Source organism: Prionailurus viverrinus, chromosome B4 (assembly GCF_022837055.1).
Source record: "Prionailurus viverrinus isolate Anna chromosome B4, UM_Priviv_1.0, whole genome shotgun sequence".
Taxonomy (NCBI): Eukaryota; Metazoa; Chordata; class Mammalia; order Carnivora; family Felidae; genus Prionailurus; species Prionailurus viverrinus.
In genome coordinates, this window is record NC_062567.1 from 12,287,265 (window position 1) to 12,307,754 (window position 20,490).

At 39.8% G+C, this 20,490-nt stretch overlaps 1 protein-coding gene across 1 annotated transcript in view; it reads left to right on the top strand.

Annotated features, from left to right (window-relative positions):
• PTER (phosphotriesterase related) overlaps window positions 1–19,545 on the top strand; it is a 74,276-nt gene extending 54,731 nt beyond the window's left edge. The window contains exons 4-5 of the mRNA XM_047867761.1: window positions 13,485–13,625; window positions 19,335–19,545. Coding sequence (XP_047723717.1) covers window positions 13,485–13,625; window positions 19,335–19,545 — 352 coding nt within the window. The remainder of the gene's footprint in view (window positions 1–13,484; window positions 13,626–19,334) is intronic.
• The last annotated feature ends 945 nt before the right edge of the window (window positions 19,546–20,490 follow it).

Consider the following 20,490-nt stretch of genomic DNA (forward strand, 5'->3'; position numbering starts at 1 on the left):
CAGAGGAATGAATTAGTGACCTAGAAGACAGAGTAATGGAAAGTAATCAAGATGAACAGATAAGAGAAAAAAATTTTGCAAAATGAGAATAGACTTAGGGAACCCAGTGACTCCATCAAGCGTAATAATATTTACATAGTAGGGGTCCCAAAAGAAGGAGAGAGGAAAGGAGGCAGAACATGTATTTGAAGAAATAATAGCTGAAAACTTCCCCAACCTAGGGAAGGAAACAGATATCCTGGTCTAGGAGGCACAGAAAATGCCTCACAAAATCAACACGAGGAGGTCCACACTGAGACACATAGTAATTGAAATGGTAAAAAGTACTGATAAAAAAAATCTTAAAAGCAACAACAAAAAAGACAGTTACATATAAGGGAAACTCCATAAGGCTATCAGCAGTTTTTTCAACAGAAACTTTGCAATCCAGAAAGGAGTGGCATGATATATTCAAAGTGCTGACAGGAGAAAAATCTGCAGCTAAGAATACTCTATCTAGCAAAGCTATTATTCAGAATAGAAGGAGAGATAAAGAGTTTCTCAGACAAACAAAAGGTAAGGAGTTTATGACCACTAATCCAGCCCTACAAGAAATGTTAAAGGGGACTCTTTGAGTAGAAAAGAAAGACCATAAGCAAAAGTAGGAAAAGTGAGAAACATAAAAGCAGTAAAAATAAGTACATCTGTAAAAATCAGTCAAGGGATTCACAAAATAAAAGGATGTAAAATATGATACTATATCCCTAAAACATGAGATAGAGGGAAAGGAACAAAAAAATGGGTTAAAACTTAAGCAACCATCAACTTAATGTAGACTGCTGTATGCTGAAGATGTTATAAACAAACCTAAGAGGAACCACAAATCAAAAACCAGTAATAGATACGCAAAGATAAAGATAAAGGAATCCAAGTACATCACTAAGGAAAGCCAGCAAACCGTGAGAGAGAGCAAGAGAAGAAAGGATCAGAGAAAATCTACAGAAACAACCACAAAACAAGTAACAAAATGGCAATAAAAATATATATATCAATAATTACTTTGTATTTAATGAACTAAATGCTCTAATCAAAAGACATAGGGTGGCAGAAGGGATTAAATAAAACAGAAACAACAACAACAAAAAAACAAGACCCATCTATATGCTGCCTGCAAGAGACTCATTTTAGACCTAAAGAAATCTGCAGATTGAAAGTGAGGGAATGGAGAAACATCTTGCAAATGCATGTCAAAAGAAACTTGGGGTAGCGATACTTATATTGGACAAAATGGACTTTAAAACAAAGACTCCAACAAGAGACAAAGAAGAACACCGAATAATAGCAAAGAGGACAATCTTTGTCCTTCCCGACAAGAAGATATATCAAATGTAAGTACTCATGCACTACACATGGGAGCACCCAAATATATGTAGCCACTATTGACAAAAATAAAGGAAATAATCAATAGTAATACAATAATAGTAGGGGATGTTAACCCCCCACTTACATCAATGGAAAGATCATCCAAACAGAAAATCAATAAGAAAACAGTGGTTTTGAATGACACACTGGACCAGATGGGCCTAATAGATATGGACGTAGCATTCCATTCTAAAACAGCAGAATGCACATTCTTTTCAAGTGTACATGGAACATTCTCCAGAAGATGTCACATATTGGGCCACAAAACAAGTCTCAATAAATTAAAAAATACTGAAGTTATACCATGCATCTTTTCGGACTGCAATGCTATGAAACTAGATCAACCACAAGAAAATACCTGGAAAGCGCACGAATACATGCATGTTAAATTCCATGCTACTAAACAATGGATGGGTCAACCAAGAAATCAAAGGAATCAAAAATCACATGGAAACAAAAGGAAAAGGAAAATGAAGACATAATGGGCCAAAATCTTTGAAATGCAGAAAAAGCTGTTCTAAGTGGGACATTTATAGCACTACTGCCTACCCCCAAAAGCAAGAAAAATCTCAAATACACAACCTAACCTTAAAGCTAAAGGATCTAGAAAAAGAACAAACAAAACCTGAAACCAGCAGAAGGAAGGATAATACAGATAAGAGCAGAGATGAATGGGATAGAAACTAAAAAAACAAAACAAAACCATAGAACAGATCAATGAAACCAGGAGCTGGTTCTTTGAAAAGGTCAACAAAATTGATTAACCTCTAACCAGACTCATCAGAGAGAGAGAGAGAGAGAGAGAGAGAGAGAGAGAGAGAACTCAAGCAAAATCAGAAATGACAGAAGAGAAATAACAACCAACACCACAGAATATAAATGATTATAAGAGAATGTTATGAAAAATCATATGCCAAACTTTGGATAACCTGTAAGAAATGGGTGAATTCCTAGAAACATATAACCTACCAAAACTCAAGCAGGAAGAAACAGAAAACTTCAACCAATTACCAGCAATGAAACTGAATCATGAATCAAAAAACTCCCAACAAACAAAAGTTCAGGATTGGATGTCCTCACAGGTGAATTCAACCAAACATTCAAAGTTAGAACCTATTCTTCTCAAACTATTCCAAAAAAATAGAAGAGGAAGGAACACTCCCAAATTCTACTCTATGAGGCCTACATTAACCGTAAGGCAAATAAAGATACCACAAAAAAAGAGAACCACAGGTCAGTATCTCGGATGACATAGATGCAAAAATACTCAGAAACATATTAGAAAACCAAGTCCAGCAATATATTTTAAAAAATCATTCACCATGATCAGTGTGGGATTTATTCTCGGGAGGCAAGGGTAGTTCAATATTTCCAAATGAATCAGTTTGATATATCACATCAAGAAGAAAAAGGTTAAAAACCATATGATCATTTCAACAGATGCAGAAAAAAACATTTGACAAAGCACAATCTCCATTTATGATAAAAAACCCTCAACAAAGTAGGGTGAGAGAGAACATACGTCAACATAGTAAAGGTCTTGTACGAAAACCCCACATCATACTAACATCATACTCACTGGGGAAAAACTGAGAGCTTTTCCCTTAAGGTAAGAAACAAGACAAAAATGTCCACTCTCCCCACTTCTATTCCTCATAGTACTAGAAGTCCTAGCCACAGCAGTCAGACAACAAAAAATAAAAGGCATCCAAATAAGTAAGGAAGAAGTAAAACTGTCATTATTTGCAAATGACAAAATACAATTTCTAGAAACCCCTAAAGACTCCACCATAAGGCTGGTAAAACTACTGATAAATTAATTCAATAAGGTTGCAGGATACAAAATAATACACAGAAATCCATAGCATTTCTATACCCTAATAATGAAGCAGCAGAAAGACAAACTAAGAAAACAATTCCATTTATAGTTGTACCAAAAATAATAAAAAACCTAGGAATAAACTCAGCCAAAGAGGTGAAAGACCTATACTCTGAAAATTATAAAACTGATAGAAGAGGTTGGAGACAACACAAATGGAAGATTCCATGCTCATGGACTAGAAGAACAAATATTGTTAAAATGTCCATACTACCTAAAGCAATCTACAGATTTAGTGCAATCCCTATAAAAATAACAACAGCATTTTTCACAGAATTAGAAAAAACAATTCTAAAATTTGTATGAAACCAGAAAAACCCTAAATAGCCAAAGCAATCTTGAAAAAGAAAAACAAAACTGGAGCTATCATAATTCCAGACTTCAAGTTATATTACGAAGCTGTAGTAGTCAAAACAGCATGGTCCTGGAACAAAAATACACACATAGATCAATGGAATAGAACAGAAAGCCCAGAAATAAACTTAAAATTGTATGGTCAATTAACCTTTGACAAAGGATAAAAGAGTATGCCATGGGGGAAAAAAACAAATGATGCTGGGAAAACTGGACAGCTACATGAAAAAGAATGAAACTGGGTCATTACAGCACACATAAAAATCTCAAAGTGGGTCAAGGACTTAAATGTGAGATGTGAAACCCATAAAAATCCCAGAAGAGAGCACAAGCATCAGTGATTTCTCTGACACTGGTCATAGCAACATCTTTCTAGATATGTCTCCTGAGGCAAGGGAAACAAAAGCAAAAATAAAGCATTGAGACTACATAAAAATAAAAAGCTCCTACACAGCAAAGGTAACAACCAGCAAAACTAAAAGACAACCTACTGAATGGGAAAAGATATTTGCAAATGAAATATCCAGTAAAAAAGAGTTCACATGCAAAATATATAAAGAACCTATACAACTTAACACACACAAAAAACACTGCAATTAAAAAATGGGCAGAAATATCTGAAAAGATATTTCTCCAAAGAAGTCATCCAGATGGCTAACAGGCGCGTGAAAAGATGCTCAACTTCACTCATCATCAGGGAAATGCAAATCAAAACCACAATGAGGTATTACCTCACAACTGTCAGAACAGCTAAAATACACAAAGTCAGAAACAAGTGTTGGCAAGGATGTGGAGAAAAAGGAACTCTCATGCATTGTTGGTGGCAATGCAAACTGGTCCAGCCACTGTGAAAGACAGTATGGAGGTTCCTCAAAAAATTAAAAACAGAACCATCCTACTGGGCATTTACCTGAAGAATACGAAAACACTAATTCAAAGGGATAGCTGCATCCCTATGTTGATTGCAGCATTATGTATGGACAATAGCCAAGCTACGGAAGCCACCCAAGTGTCCAATGGATAAAGAAGAAGTGGTGTGTGTGTGTATATATATATAAATTTCCATTGATGAAATCTTTCCCATTTGCAACAACATGGATGGATCTAGAGAGTAAAATGCCAAGTGAAATAAGCCAGTCAGAAAAAGACAAATACCATATGATTTCACTCATATGTGGGATTTAAGACACAAGACAAACAAACATTGGGGGAAAAAGAATAGCAAACAAACCAAAAAACCAGACTCTTAACTAGGTAACAAACATGGCTGCCAGGGGCAGGGGTTGAAACAGGTGAAGGGGGTTAAGAGTATACTTACCATGATGAGCACTAAGTAGCATATGGAACTGTTGAAACACTATATTGCACATAGTATATTGTATATATAACACTGTATGGTAACTACACTGGAACTAAAAAAAAAAAACCAACTCATTCTATTTAGTTTCTATTTTGGCATTAAAAATAAATGAAAATTATCAATTAAGAATTTCTCAGATTTATTAGGTGCAAGTGCCATTAGCAATATATGAACATATATGAATAGTGTCTTAGAATTATATTAATATTGAACTTATTAGATTATAGTAATTTATATATTAATTTCTTCAACACATTACATTCTATTTAAACATACATGTTATTATATTGATAGTTCTCAGTGAGCTTAGTAATTCTCTTAAGGAGTTGTTGAAAAACTCTTATAAAATAATAAAGAATCCCACATAACATTATCTGTACAAATATCACTGGTTTTTAAATTGAGGAATTCAGTGGTGACAGAGATTAAAAGGTTATTTTAGGAATTACTTTGGTGATAACTAATTTTTATAATAATCAGTCACTAAAATTCAACATTGTTTTTTAAAACTTTGAAAACATTTTTTATTTATTTTTGAGAGAGAGAGAGAGAGACAGTTCAAGTGGGAAGGGGCAGAGAGAGAGGGAGACACAGAATCGGAAGCAGGCTCCAGGCTCCGAGCTGTCAGCACAGAGCCTGACGCGGGGCTTGAATTCAAGAACCATGAGATCACGACCTGAGCCGAAGTCCGACGCTCAACTGACTGAGCCACCTAGGCACCCCAACATTGTTTTTAATAAATAAGTTGTGTATACACACCCACTTATTATTGTATTTCTGTGCCAATTCTAAAAAATTACTTGGTCAAGTTCATTAGTTTTAGCATTGAATGTATTCTGTGTTTCTCTTGGCATCAGGCCGTGAGCTGGTCTGATCTCAAATTAGCGCTGCCCTCATGGTACTAAGTCTCTAGGCCCAGGAATTCACAGATGGGACTGGCTGATGGATTACAACACGGTCAACAATGCAGTGTAATGGAAAGTGAACTGCAATTGGAGTAGGAATACTTGACCACTCAAAAGATCCAAGCTTTAGTTTCCTCTTCTATATAATAATGATAATATGTGGTAAAATGATTTCACCAGCTGATTGTGAGTTTCAGAACATGCTCCTCCCATGCTCTTGGTGTCATTTAACGACACCAATATCTAATCGACTGCCCAAGACAGGCCCTTGATTCTCCTTCTCCATCGCTGTCACTATGGGGACAGTGACTCGTGGCTTCCTCTTCCTGCTGTGTGCCCTATTCTGGTCGAACACAGCATTATTCACCCAGGTGTTAAATTCCTCCCTTCCCTGCACCCCCACATGATGAAACCTGTCTACTTTACGAAGATCTCCGAATACAACCCCTCCTATGCATTCCTTCCTTGTTGACTTAATTCAGGCCCTCATCTGCCCTCTGAACTACTGTAATCATCTTCAAACAGGAATCATTCCCTTCGCCTCACCCACGTGGCCACCAATTTTGATCTTTCCAGTGCAAACTGGATTACATTCCACCCTGAGTCACAGCTCTTTAATGACCCCTTCGCCTTCAGTACAAAATCCAGATATCTTGGTCATCTGGCCTCTACCCATCCTTTCACCTCATCTCCCATGGACTCCAGTGCACACACCAAATTTGGACCAAGGCCACCCCGACTGTGACCCTGAGAGCCCCGTGCTGATCATTCTTACATGCTTCTCACACAAGCTAGTCCCTTTGCTGTGAATACTCCATTCTCCCTTATCTACTCGGCAGAGTCTGTTTGCAAACACAGTAAGTTCAACAGAGGTTTTCTTCTTAAGAAAGCTTTTCCTGAAGGAGCCAAGAAGGGTTTGTTATCTCCTTCTCTGTGCCAGCCCCGTTCCTAGCAGTACTTTTATTATGACTTGGTAGGTCTGGAAAACAATCGTTTGCATGTCTCTTTTTTCCTAATAGACACTGAACTTCTTGAAGGATGGGACAGTGTGCTGTCTTTGTTTAGCCAACTAATATCTCATCCTGTAAGTTGATGATCAGTAGTTTCTTGGGGTGCCTGGGTGGCGCAGTCAGTTAAGCGCCTGAGTTGACCTTGGCTCAGGTCATGATCTCAAGGTCTGTTGAGTCCGAGCCCCATGTGGAGCTCTGCCCTGGCAGCACAGAGCCTGCTTGGGATCCTGTCTGTCCTTCTCTCTCATCTCCCCCACTTGGGCTCTCTCTCTCAAAATAAATAAATAAACTTAAAATTTTTTAAGTAATAATTTCTTTTTTTTTTATATTTATTTTTGAGAGAGACAGAGAGAGAAGCGAGAGAGAGAGAGAGAGAGTGTGTGTGTGTGAGAGAGGGGGAAGGACAGAGAAAGAGGGAGACAGTATCTGAAGTTGGCTCCAGGCTCTGTGTCATCAGCACAAAGCCTGATGCAGGGCTTGAACCCACGAACCATGAGATCATGACCTGAGCCAAAGTCGGACACTTAACCGACTGAGCCACCCAGATGCCCCAAAAGTAATAATTTCTTATTGGTGGATGGATGGGTGGCTGGATGGATAGATGGATGGTTGCCTCTTCCCTCATGGACTTTATTATTTTTTTTAGGTTTATTTATTTATTTTTGAGAGCTAGAGAAAGGGAGCGAGAGCACATGTGTGAGCAGGGGAGGAGCAGAGATAGGAGGAGAGCGAGGGAATCCCACGCAGGCTCCGTGCTGTCAGTGCAGAGCCCTATGTGGGGCTTAAACTAAGGAACCATGAGCTCATGACCTGAGCTGAAATCAAGAGCTGGATTCTTAACCAACTGCACCACCCAAGCCCTCCCCTCATGCACTTTGGCTCTGATAATTACAGCTTTATCATCAGGAACAGCAAGATTCTTTTTCTTTTTTCTTCTCGTGCCTCTCAACAGGTGTACTTCATTATCATCCATCCAGCAACACCTGAACCCCACCAACCTTTATCTGAATCATCTTCTATTCAATAGACTCCACCCAAATGAGTTATTCTTTTCATTTTTCTTTCACGATACTTTGTATTCATTTGTACTAAAAAAAACCTTTCAACACGTTTAATTGCAATTATTAGTCTAAATACCTATCTCCTTCCCTTTGGCTTTACATTCGTTAAGACAGCAGCTTAAATATCTCCCTCATATCTGTATTCCCAGCGGAGGCTAGCACAAGGTAGGTGATAGTACAAGATAGTAGATGCTTGCTGAATTAATTCATGAAGGTGTGCTTGAATGTATGAAGTGAAAGAAGGCATTTGAGAGTTCTTTGAAACTGGAAAGCCCAAGACAAATGTTAGATACTGTTATCATCTTGATCACACCCACGGATCATATTCTTTGCTGCTTGGTTCTTTCGACCCTTGTCTAAACTATCACTTCACACAGACTTCCTTGCTCCCACTCAGAATGCATTTTGACATTAAACTAAACCCCTCAGCACTCGGATAAGATCTAGAGTATAAAGAAGTTTGACAAACAGAATCAACTGTCATGAGATTTAGTACCAGCCTGAAAACACTAGTGAATGATAACCATATTCTGAAAATGAAGATAGCCAAATCGCTTCAGGTACCACTTTGTGGCTGATGGTAATATGTCTGTCATAAATTTATGCCTGTTCCTGATATAGAGAGAATTTGTTTATTAGTTAGGGAGCATAAACATAAAGCATGCAACAGGAGAAAGAGTATATATAATATGAATGATAGGAACAAATACTTGATACAAAAATTTCAGCTTCTTCCTGGGAAATCCCAGGATGTTTTACAACGACATTGTAACCACTTCATCCACCTTGAACAAGGAACTTTCTCCAGTGTGAAATGCGGGAGCCCTTCTGTATCTCAAAATCACCCCACTGACTGCTTAGGGCAAGAGGTGAAAAATAATTACCTTAAAGGCTGGGGAAGATTGGAATAAGAAAGAATATCATTTTCATGGATCTAGAATATGCAATGAGCAGAATTAGAGTTGACACCTTGTATGAGAAGCCCTACGAGATCCCTGACGACCGGGAGGACCAGGACCTCTTTAATCCTCATCTGAAAGACGTCAAGCAGAGTACATTTTCCCAAGGTACCATTCTGACATTTGGGGTCAATCCTTTCTCCAAGTGAAAAAAAAAAAGTCACTTGCATAAATGTGACTTCAGTAGCACCTTGACAGTCCCTGGAAGTCATCCAAAGGAATGTCAGTTGAATGTGGCTAAGTCACCTTGTTAGACATTCATGGTGCAGGGTTACTAGTTTGTGATGGGGTGCACTTCGCCATAGCTGAGTCTCAGCGCCGGCGAGTGGATGGATGTGGGTGCTTCTCCCAACACAGAAGGGGCTACATGGCCTAAGAACATGGATTTGGAGACAAACACAGTCTAGGTTTATTCTCAGTCCCTCAGTCTGGAAGTTGAGTTCCTTAACTTTTCTGAGTCTCAAGTTTCCCTGTCTATGAAATGGGGATGATCAGACCTTCTTCATACAGTTTTTGTAAGGATTAAATGAGATAGGGCTGTTTTAAATACCTGATGATTATTATGTGTTGACTGTCTTGCTTTACCTACCATCCCCCATTAATAGCTTATACCAAATTCTGGGATTTTTTTCAGGACTTTCCTTGAACATTATGCATGATCACTGACACTATTTTCTCCCCGTAGATTTTGTGCAGCAGTAAGGAGAATTAAGGTGAATTCATTTCTTAGTCACCTTCACCCTAATGTTCAGTTATCCAGAGGGTGTTATATTACCAAATGCCTGTAAAAATAATAATATGTAATACATAATACATGATATATAATGTATGATTTCATCTATCTATCTCCTGACATTTTCATGAGAGCACATTTTTCAGCTTCGTTTTTAACTGCATTTTCCTAATGTCCAAAATATCAGCTTTTGTTCCTCTTCTGAAGAAATCTTCTCTCCATGTGACTATGAAATTTTTAAGAGTATTTTATAGGAGGACCATTTGCCTCTTAATCATACTCCTTTCTATGTGCTGTCCTACAGAATAATTCCCACGGATTTACTTCTGAAACTCACATGTGTAGATGAATCTTACTAAACCTGTTAGTCTTCCTCTGGAAAGATATCTTCACCTATAGCGACGTTCTTCAGATAACATTTATAACGTAGGTAGCACCTATATGTAATTGACATCTGGAGAAACGGATTCCTACCTTCCCCATTCCTCTCTTAGATGAGGCGGTTACAAGACCACATCAAAGAGATCAATCATGGCCTCATGGGCCACTGCAAGGCCTTGGCTTTGTCTCTGAGGGACATGGGAAGCCACTGGTGAGGTGTGAGCACTTGAGAGACCTGGTCTGACTTAGTTGTGGTGATAGCACTTTGGTTGCTACATGTGAATAGAAAGTACTAGACCAAAGGCAGAAAAGCAAAGAGAGCAGCTGCGAAAGAGATGGTGGTGATTTGGACCAGGAGGGTAGAGGGAGAGTTGGTGACACGTCCAGATTCCAAGCACATTTTGAAAGTTGAGCCAAAAAGCTGTCCCAGCAGGCTAGATGTGTAGTGTGAGATGAAGCCTGTCAAGGACAATAGCAAGGTTCTTGGCCTGAGCAAACGAATGGATGGAGTTGCTGTGAGAAGAGAGAGGGAAGGGTGTTGGGACAGCTGGTTTATGGTGGTCGAGGAGGGGTTTAGTCTGCTATCTATTAGACATCTCAGTGAGGATGGCAAACGGGCAATTAGACATGCAGTTCTGGACTTCAGGAGTCCAGCCTGGGATAGGAGACTCTTAATATGTGCCCCTTAATATTTGTAAGAGGCTCAGGGCAATGTCAGGCTCCTGGTAAGAAAGTAAGCAATGGTCATAATTAATATAGTTCCTTCTCCTTCTTTGACCATGTCAGTGAAATTGTCTAATAGAACTGTAATGGTCAAATACTGCCTACTGTATATATCTACACTTCGAGCTAGCAAACAAAGAACTCTTCAAAGTAATCCTTTCTTACTTTTCAGGTTTATCATGGCCCAGCCCCCACACTACCCTTTGACGGAAATTCTCCATTTTTTTCCTTTCTTTTTTTTTTAAGTTTATTTATTTATTTTTGAGAGGCAGAGAGAGTGTGTGAGAGTAGGGGAGGGGCAGAGAGAGAGGGAGACAGAGAATCCCAAGCAGGTTCTGTGCTGTTAGCACAAGCCCAACATGGGGCCCCATATCACAAACCATGAGCTCATGACCTGAGCCGGAAATTGAGAGTCACATGCTTAACCGACTGAGCCACCCAGGTGCCCCATATTCCCCATTTTTCAAGTGTGTTTTGTGGGAGGGAATTAAATTTCAAAATAAAGATTTAAAAAACCCTTTGTGTGCTACAGTCAGTGTAATTCTGGAAAACGTTCTTTGAGCACAAAATGTTTAGCAGTAGAAGTCATATAGATTGAGGGTGAAGATAGGTGATTCTAGCACTGAAATGAATTTATATTTCAACACATCACCTTGAATAAGTCTCTAATCTCTCACATCCCAGTTTCCTCATCTGTATAATTGAGACCAGTGGGATTACGGAGAATATGAAATGGGGTAACAAATATAAAGTGCTTTAGCACAATGCCAGACACATGGTAAATTCTTATAATTTTTAGCTATTATGATGATAAGCAATTTTGGAACTAAGATGAAAAAGTTTCCTACGGCTTTTCATTTACTACAGGCTTCTCATTGAATATCTATCTTGGTGTGTCATTCAAAGTCTAGAAAACTTAGTCTAAAGACATTAGGCCACAGAAAGAATAAAGACATTAGAAGCAGAAAAGAATCTGATCCAACATGTTATTGGCCCCTACATCCCTGGTTTGTCCCCCCCCCCGCCGCCCACCTACCCAGTAATTAACACACTGAAGGAACTGACTCGAAAGAAACACACTAAACTTATCTTTTCCTTCTTATGTTATTTTAATTGTGCATATTTTGTTTTTAAGCATGGTTCTTTGGGGGAAAACAGAATGTGTCTACTATAGAAAAACACATATTCTTTTAGGCAAGTAATTTTGGAAGCAAAAGATGGTCCCCGGGGTAAGAAGATGGAAAAGGAAGAGTATTAGAAGACAGCACAGAACTAATGCACGTTTTATAGTATAAAAGAAAGATATTTTAGCCTCCCTGCCTAAAACAACATTGTGAACTCTAAGTTATGCTGAACTGTTGAATAGAATAAAAAGGAAGCAGCTACAATATGACTGCTCAGAGTGAAAGTCAATAGTAAGCTCCTAGGGAGCATCCCGAGACAGCAGAAAACTCTTGCACTCATGACACACAGAGGCTTAATTGGTCCTCCCATGGTTTGGAAGAAAGGCCTTGAAAATACTTGTGACCTCTTAGAAGCAGATTTATAGACATATGATAGTGCTTTAATCCTTGCATCCTGGAATAGCCAAGGTAATAGAATATCAGTGGATAAAAGCCTAGTAAGACAATGATCATCTGATAAATCCCACTCTGCACCAGGCCAATTTGGGATCTCAATCACTTCCATAATCTACACCCTTACCACCCTTCACACAATGTCTAACGGGGTGCACTTTTCCCCTCACATTTTTTCTATATTGTCTCCTGAAGAACAAATCCTTCCTCCCTTCCCTACCTCCCTTCCTTCCCTCCCTTCCCTCCTCTCTCCCTTCCTTCCTTCCTTCCTTCCTTCCTTCCTTCCTTCCTTCCTTCCTTCCTTATTTTTCCATGTGTTTGAATCTCTACCATGGTATTTTGGGGGTTGACCTAATGCATCCCTTTTTACTTATTATAATCTAAATTTCTCGAGATAATCTACTCTTGCTCTGGACTCTGCTCTCCTGTCTGTAGCCTGTGTTTATCTCACATACCTCTCCTTTCCCATTCATTTACACAGTCTTACATCACAAGATAGTGTTATTCTTACTATGATCGCTAAAGAAATGAGAAGACATCCATAAAGATTATCACAAAATAATAAATTCTATTTAAAAATAGGTACACCAGAACACAAATAAATATCTGTAGGAATTTTGCCCCCCTTTTTAAAAAGAAGCAATGACATCCACAAAGGCCTTGGAATTAATTTTGGAACCACCTTATGATCTTCATAAGAAAATCTCCTTACCTTAGCTTCATGTTTTACGCAGATTAGTATTACTCACCTAGTTCACCAGACTGATGCCAAGTTCCCTTTGATAGTTTCCAGAGCTCACAGCTGTTCCGCTGCTATGAAGGATTTCCAAAAGAATACGGAACATATCCTGATGACAGTTCTGAAGGAGAATTGCAAGATTGCTTTTGAGTAATGGCAACATAATTAAAATGTCTATAGTTCCCAAGCACTTTAGAAGGGAAACCCCCTTTTAGATACGGTAAATTCCCTTATTTCTGGTAACAGGTTGAACTTACTATTTTATAGTCACATCATAAGAGCGGACTCAAACTTCTGTTACTTTAATTATGTTCCAGTTCATGGTGTACTTAAGACTTTTAATCTGTATATGTGGAAAATATGCTCTTGATAATTACACTGTGTCCGTCTTATTGCCTCTAGGACTATACTTGATAAAAAGGAACTCCTGGAGTTTGCTCAAGTTGGCTGTTACTTGGAATATGATCTCTTTGGGACTGAACTCCTTCATTACCAATTCAACCCGGATATCGACATGCCCAATGATAATAAAAGAATTAGGAGGTAAATATGATGAAATCCCTGATAGTGTTCCCTTTTACCAGTCCTTTTTGATTCATATCTGGGTAGGTATTAGCAAAGATTCGGAAAACAGTGAGCAGGCAGAACCAAAGACTTGCAGAAAAAAATGTATCAATGCTGTTTTGGGGAGAGAAATCTCTATATATTATTTCAAGAAGCAAATGAGTCATCCTAAGTAGGCAAAAGCTTAGCAGAGCCTTAGGAGTTCAGTGCAGATGGGCAGCTGACAAGAAACAGATAATACTTAACCCCTGCCATGACAAAAAGAGAACAAAGATGCTTTCGTCTTTCTATCCCTAATGAAGTAAGTGGTTTCTTTCCCATGTTGACCACACTGAAGTCCTAACCTCCTACAACGTGTGTGTGAAATGCTTTATCAAAAATATTCACTATGGAGATGACTGAAACTTAAATGCTGTAAGTAGAATGTCTAAAGACCAAACATCATACAGAATTTGACCCCTCAAAATTGCCGAAGCAACAAATTGTCCGAGTCATCCTCTGTAACCAAGTGGAAAGTTTCTGGAGTCAAGGATGGATGGTTACCTGGTTTGTCCTGGTTACACGGTGATGTGAACATTGGATGCACCAAGTTAGGGAATCTGGGAGGAGAAACAGATTTGGGATTGACAAGGAGGACTTTGGTTTGGGAATAATCTAAGAGTAGCTATCCAGTGGGGCTGTGGATAAGGCTGTGAGGCTCAGGGCAGAGAGCTGGACTCAGACATAAATCTAGGCATCTTTGGTTTGTATGTCATGGTTGGCAGCGTGGGAATGAATGAGATCACTCAGAGGAGAGAATGAGGACAGAACTCTAGGGAACAATGATATTTAAGGAATGGACTCAGGAAGAGTCACTCAAGGACAGATCGAAAAGTTTTCAAAGTGAGAAGAGAATCAGGGAAATATGTTGTTGTGCAAGTAGGTGCAGGAGACTGGAGCAGAAGGGCTTGGGCAACTGACAGGTGGCAGGCATCAGTGAGGTAAAGGCTGGAGATTCTCACTGTGCAGTCAGTGAAGTCTCCGTAGAAAAGTCTTGAAGAATGAGTAGGGGGCAAGGAAGAGGAGAGAGAAGGTGGGGTTACTCTTTCAAGAAGCTTGGTGGTCAGGGGAAGCAGGGGCATAGGGTCAAAGTGAGAAGACAAGATAGGATCAAGGGAAGGTTTTGTCAAGGGTCCAGCAATGTTTGGGGCACCTGGGTGGCTCAGTCAGTTGAACATCTGACTCTTGATTTCGGCTCAGGTCATGATCCCAGGATCATGGCTGGGCTCTACTCTGAGTGTGGAGCCTGCTTAAGAGACTTTCTCTCTCTCCCTCTGCCCTTTTTCCCCATTCACTCTTTCTCTCTCTCTCTCAAACTAACGAAGGGTTAAGCAATGTTTATGTGGCTGAGAGCAAAAGCAGAGACACAAAGAGAACAAATCGCAGGAAGAAGTACCTCTTCTATAGGGTTATGGAATTTATATGAAATAAAGTATGAAGAGTTTTTTCCTGAATGTCTGGTGCAGAATATGAAAATAGTCGATCGACACTAACTTAAAACAATCTGGAGAGAGGAGATATAGAGCAAGCTTTCCAAGGAGACAAACAGATGGCAGCTGGGAAGCAAACAGAAAGTTGGTTGAAAGGTGTAAGGCGAGTAATGGGGTGAATGCAGATAGATGTGGTGAGAATGGGAAACCGAGGACATATGACCACCTGTGTTCTGTAGGGTCCCTGTGAAGTCAACATGGTTATCTTCTGCGAAGGAGGGAACAGATTCAGGGCAGGACCTTGTAGAAGAGGAGGAAGGCTGGGAATGGACACTGAGTGAATGAGACAGATACTGATAGGACACGGTGTGTGTGAGACCCCGGTGAGGCTCAAGATCATGTCTGCACGACCGAACATGGGCACCAGTGCACATGACTTGGTGATTATTCCGCCCCCGCCCAAAAGTTTTGTATTTTGATAATAAGACCAAAGAAGCTTTGAGGAGAAGCAGAAAACGTGAACAGTTAGAGAGACTAAGGGTTGGGATTCTGTCTGAAAAATGTGGTCGACAGGGGATCTGGGGTGGGGTTGAGTGAGGGTCCTGAGGTCCAAGACGAACAGAAGAAGGTATAGAGAAAAGTAAGAAGAGGTGGGAATAACATAGCAGCGGCAACCAATCAGAAGCTTGAGTGAGGCGGGAATGTACCCAGAAGACGGTGAGGGAAAAAGAGAAATGTGACTCGTGGTCGGGGTGGGAGAGTGAAGATTGGGGTTTCAGAGAGGAAGTAGTCTTCTGGGACGGAGACGGGCCAGAATGTGGTTAAGGGCGTAGAAAACTGTGTGGGCTACGAGTAAAGACACCTGACCTACAGAAGTGATGTCCAGAAACGGAGGCTAAAGCAGCAATGGTAGGACATACCCCCACACTGGAATTGAGGGGAAGATCTGTGGCCACGGTCGGGGACAGCCCTCAGCTCTTAGCGTGGGCGGCCAACCTTTACACCTGTGTGCCTTCTGCCATCCCTGCGTATGGGTACTCTTCCTGCATGACCTCATTAACAGTAAAATAGGCTTCAAGTTCAATATCATCAGGGAGAGCTAGCTGATCCATGTAATGCTTGCTATGTAAATATGGAGATGCTCAGCTGTACAGGAGCAAACTGACCTGACCAATGAAGCTAGGACTTAAAACAAATTTTTTTAAACCACTGAAATCAGTTCTTTAATACAGCAATTTATTGTTCCGTTTTTGTTGTTGTTAATTTTGCGTCAGGATTTTACCTAACTTTCTTAGGAGCACCATTCAGTACAGGCAGACAAGTTACCCCAGGGCCCTACGAGCCTGGGCCATGCTGTGAGGTGAATATTCTTTGGGATTTAAAGTGGGGGTGTAGGGTAGGGCTTTCTCATCTTTCATGATCTCCAAACCCTGTTTCCTGATGAATGCCCTCAACATACGTTTTACGATTCATCTTGGAAATGGGAAGTTTGCTTCTAAGACCCGCTTCCTTTTCCTAAGCCCCTTTGGGGCAGTGAGCTGTATCTTTTATATCTTCTGAAGCAACCCTACGCCACCCATGCGGCTCCCAGACCTTGACTAAGAGAGAGGGGATCGGCAGAGGGGGTCTGAAGGATATATGGGGGGAAGATGACCAGCACCTCTCCTCATATTCCTCCTTGATAACTTCTGGCTATTAATTCAAGAACAAGAATTTAATTTTGGCCAGCTTTCATTGAGCCAAATGTAAACATTCTAGATGTCTGGAAATACATCAAAATATATATGCGGTATATGCGTGTTCATGTATATGTATGTGTGCTTTATCTTCCCTAAATTAAAATCATGCATAAGGTCACTTGGCTCAAGCACAATTCACGGTAATTACCGAATGACCTTTAGGCAGGGGGTGTGTTCCAGCACCCCCCCTGGTCCGCCATCTCTTGGGCACTTGATTTTCATCATCCATTGGCAGTCCCTTTCTGAGCCTTAGTCATCTTACATCTCTGAACTGCAAGAACATAGAAGCACGCTTCTGCCTACCTCTGGTTTTCAGCACCAGAAATTCTGTGTCTGACACCTGTTTTCAATCTTACGCTCCATTTCTCAAATCTTATTATATCTCTGCCTTTTCACACTTTGTAGTCTCTCTCTAATATTTGTTTGCAAAACACTAACTCATTTGTATTTCTATAATTACTGTCATTTTTGTCTTCTCATCTACAGTGGTTCCTTCCTTCTGGCAGCGTCTCGGAACTACTGTTCTTCCACACAATGGCACAGCATGAGAGAGGAGCTTTTATTTTAAGACTGGCCAAGTCATATCTTGATTTGATAGTCAGGAGAGAACTGTTTTGTAGAGTCATAGCAGTGTTTTTGTCGTGAGGTAACTAGTCTCTACGTTCTTGACTTAAATCAGTTCTAAGGATTCTCAGTTTTAAGCGAGTGTCTTAGCCATTATACTCTTTCCTGACTACTTCACAATTGAGTAGCAGTGTTGCAGGAACAACAACAAGGATCTGCTGTTCCATACGATATGCCTCTGACATAATACGATATCGCTTTTTTTTCCTCAGACAAGGGAAAGAGACAAAAACTTCTGGGAAATGCTCAGAGACGATAAGGAGGAAGGCATACCCTAAAATTTCCCATAACGTGACACTCCTTCTCAGTTGTGGATTAAGGGTGGTCACACTAAGTTTCAGCGTGGGCATGCATTCTGTCAAATCTTTCTCTCTTCTCATAAATGACCCTAGAACTTTCTAGGGAATTGCCTCAAAGAGAGTTCCAAAAGTAACTTCAGGTCAGAGCTTTTGGACATTGTACAGATTTACGAGGTAAATATCCATGGTGGCTCAAACAGCATCCAAGTACTTACAGGACATGCGTATGAATGACACGAATACAGATTTCTAGACAAAAATGCTCGGCGTGGCTCTTGTTAGGCACGACCTACGAACACAATGTCTCACCTTCAATTATTATTTTATTTTAAAATGTATGTTCTCAGAGGGCAGAGCTTTGTGTCTGAGGTTTCTGTGCAGTGGCCCAATTTTGCATACTTTTAGTAGTTACTAAATATGACTCACACGCTAGGATGCCAAGAAATGTCACAGACACAAAAAGGATATCTTCTGAATAATTAGCCCTTGGAGGAAGGTGCTGTCTGACCATCTAGATTCATTTGGGAATCCAGAGACTGACATGACCATGAAGAGAACGCCAGGGAAGAGCCATTGTCTCCACTTTGCACCTTCTGCAAGTAGAACCCCGTGGAAGTCATGACAGACACTGCCCAGAGTCCAGACATACACAGATGGTGGCTGTCAGGAGGTGACTCACACTATAGATTACAGCATTTAACAAAGCAAAGAGGATTAGATGTTTAGACAGTAGTTGGAAAGCCCTTCTCCAGTCAACTGGCTATAAATTTAAAGGAACGGCTTGGTATTTACAGCAATCTTGTTGAGATAGAAGGAAGACAGAGTAAATTTGTACTGGTTGATTTAATACAGTGCTCCAAGACTACTACTACTAAGTCAGAATTCTCGTAGACTTCAAAGGAACAGATGCTCAAAATACAGAGGTACCCTTCCTGATCTTTTGAAAATGACCATTTCGCTTATCATATGCCCCTTCCTTTCAAATCAACTGATCTGACTCTCAGAATGTTTTACCTTTGCGAAGGTTCCTTTTGCTTCTCTGTTTTAATCAGAAATTGCCATTGATTTTATTTGCTAGAAAATAAGAGAGAGAGAGAGAGAGAGAGAGAGAGAGAGAGAGAGAGAGAGAGAAAGACGGGGCGGGGGGAGAGTGAGGTCTGGAAAATGGGACCACCGAGGGAGGTATTTTAGAGTGGAGAGCTGGATACAAACCTAGAACAAAGTTATTTCGTGAAATGCCCAAGCAGCCATTCACTCAGACTGGCACATCCTATTAGAACGATTTTTAATGCCGTATTGTAGGCACTGTCATAAATATCACAGGCTGGAAGTTTCTGTGTGCATGGAATAAGGATCATGTTCATGTTCCTACTACGATGCAATATTACCTTTATCATGACCACGCAATCTTTATTAAGGGTCTCCCAGTACACATGCCATAGAAGAAGGCAGTAGCTCTACAGCAAGCACAATAGATTTATGAGTAAAAAGTTGAAAGCACCCTGATCATTTTAAATGTGAGACAAATGCCATATAATGAGTTGACATTTTTCACAGAGTGCGTCTTCTGGTGGATGAAGGCTACGAAGATCGAATTCTGATGGCACACGACATACATACGAAGCATCGGCTGATGAAGTATGGAGGTCACGGCTACTCTCATATACTTACCAACATTGTTCCTAAAATGTTGCTTAGAGGGATCACTGAGAATGCACTTGATAAGATACTAATAGAGAACCCTAAGCAATGGCTAACTTTCAAGTAGGATGGTTGTTTACAGACTCACACCTTGAGTAGAAAGCTCGCAGAGAACATTTTTCAGTGATTTCAGACCCACAGTGAGATACTAATCAGAGCTATGTAGGACGAATGACGGATCATTTCCTATTTATGAGAATTAGAAATTTTGCCTTCTCAGAAACCAGCTGGTACATCGGTACCTTTAGGAAGTTACTGACCTAAAGGAGCCCTCTTGTTCTGCCTTTAACAAAATAAATACAGAAGCACCTATTTCCAAACAGTGATTTACATTCTGTAGCCCCTCTAGCAAAGTTTTGCTTTGCTTTGTTTTCTTAATCTATCAGCTGCACTACTTGAGGAAATTTAAAGTGTTTCTAGTTAAATTACCCCCTTCTGGAGCAATCTAATGTTTCTTGTAATATTGATGATCCTACTAATTATCCTGCTGTTCTTTAATTAATGCTTAATGAATAATATGGCACTTGAAAATAGCTTCTGCGGCAAGGGAAGTTAAAGTTTGAGGCTTTTTCCCCCCCAAAGGACACTGTAATACAATCACCAATTCACAGTGATAAAAATATTGTCGAAGCTTAATTATATTCATTATATATTGTAGAAGTTGTCTACCTATCTATATTGACTGGTAACAAATCAGCTTTGTTGCCTGTGGCTTCCTGGTGTCCATTTTTGCTGTAAAGCTTTGTTAGTTTAAACATTTGTATAAGGGGGCATGAACACATAACATAATACTGAATTATAAAAATTCAATGGTAAAAGTCAAAATATATTACATAATATAGTTTAATGAATCATTACATTTATAATAACAAAGGCCACAGTTTAATTAATAATATATATGCAAAAAAAGAGAAATGTTTGCCATATGTATATTCCCTTTATCTCCCTTACCTTTTATTTGTTTTTCCTTGGGCCTAAACAGAGAAAATGATGCTTAGTTATCTGAAGAAAA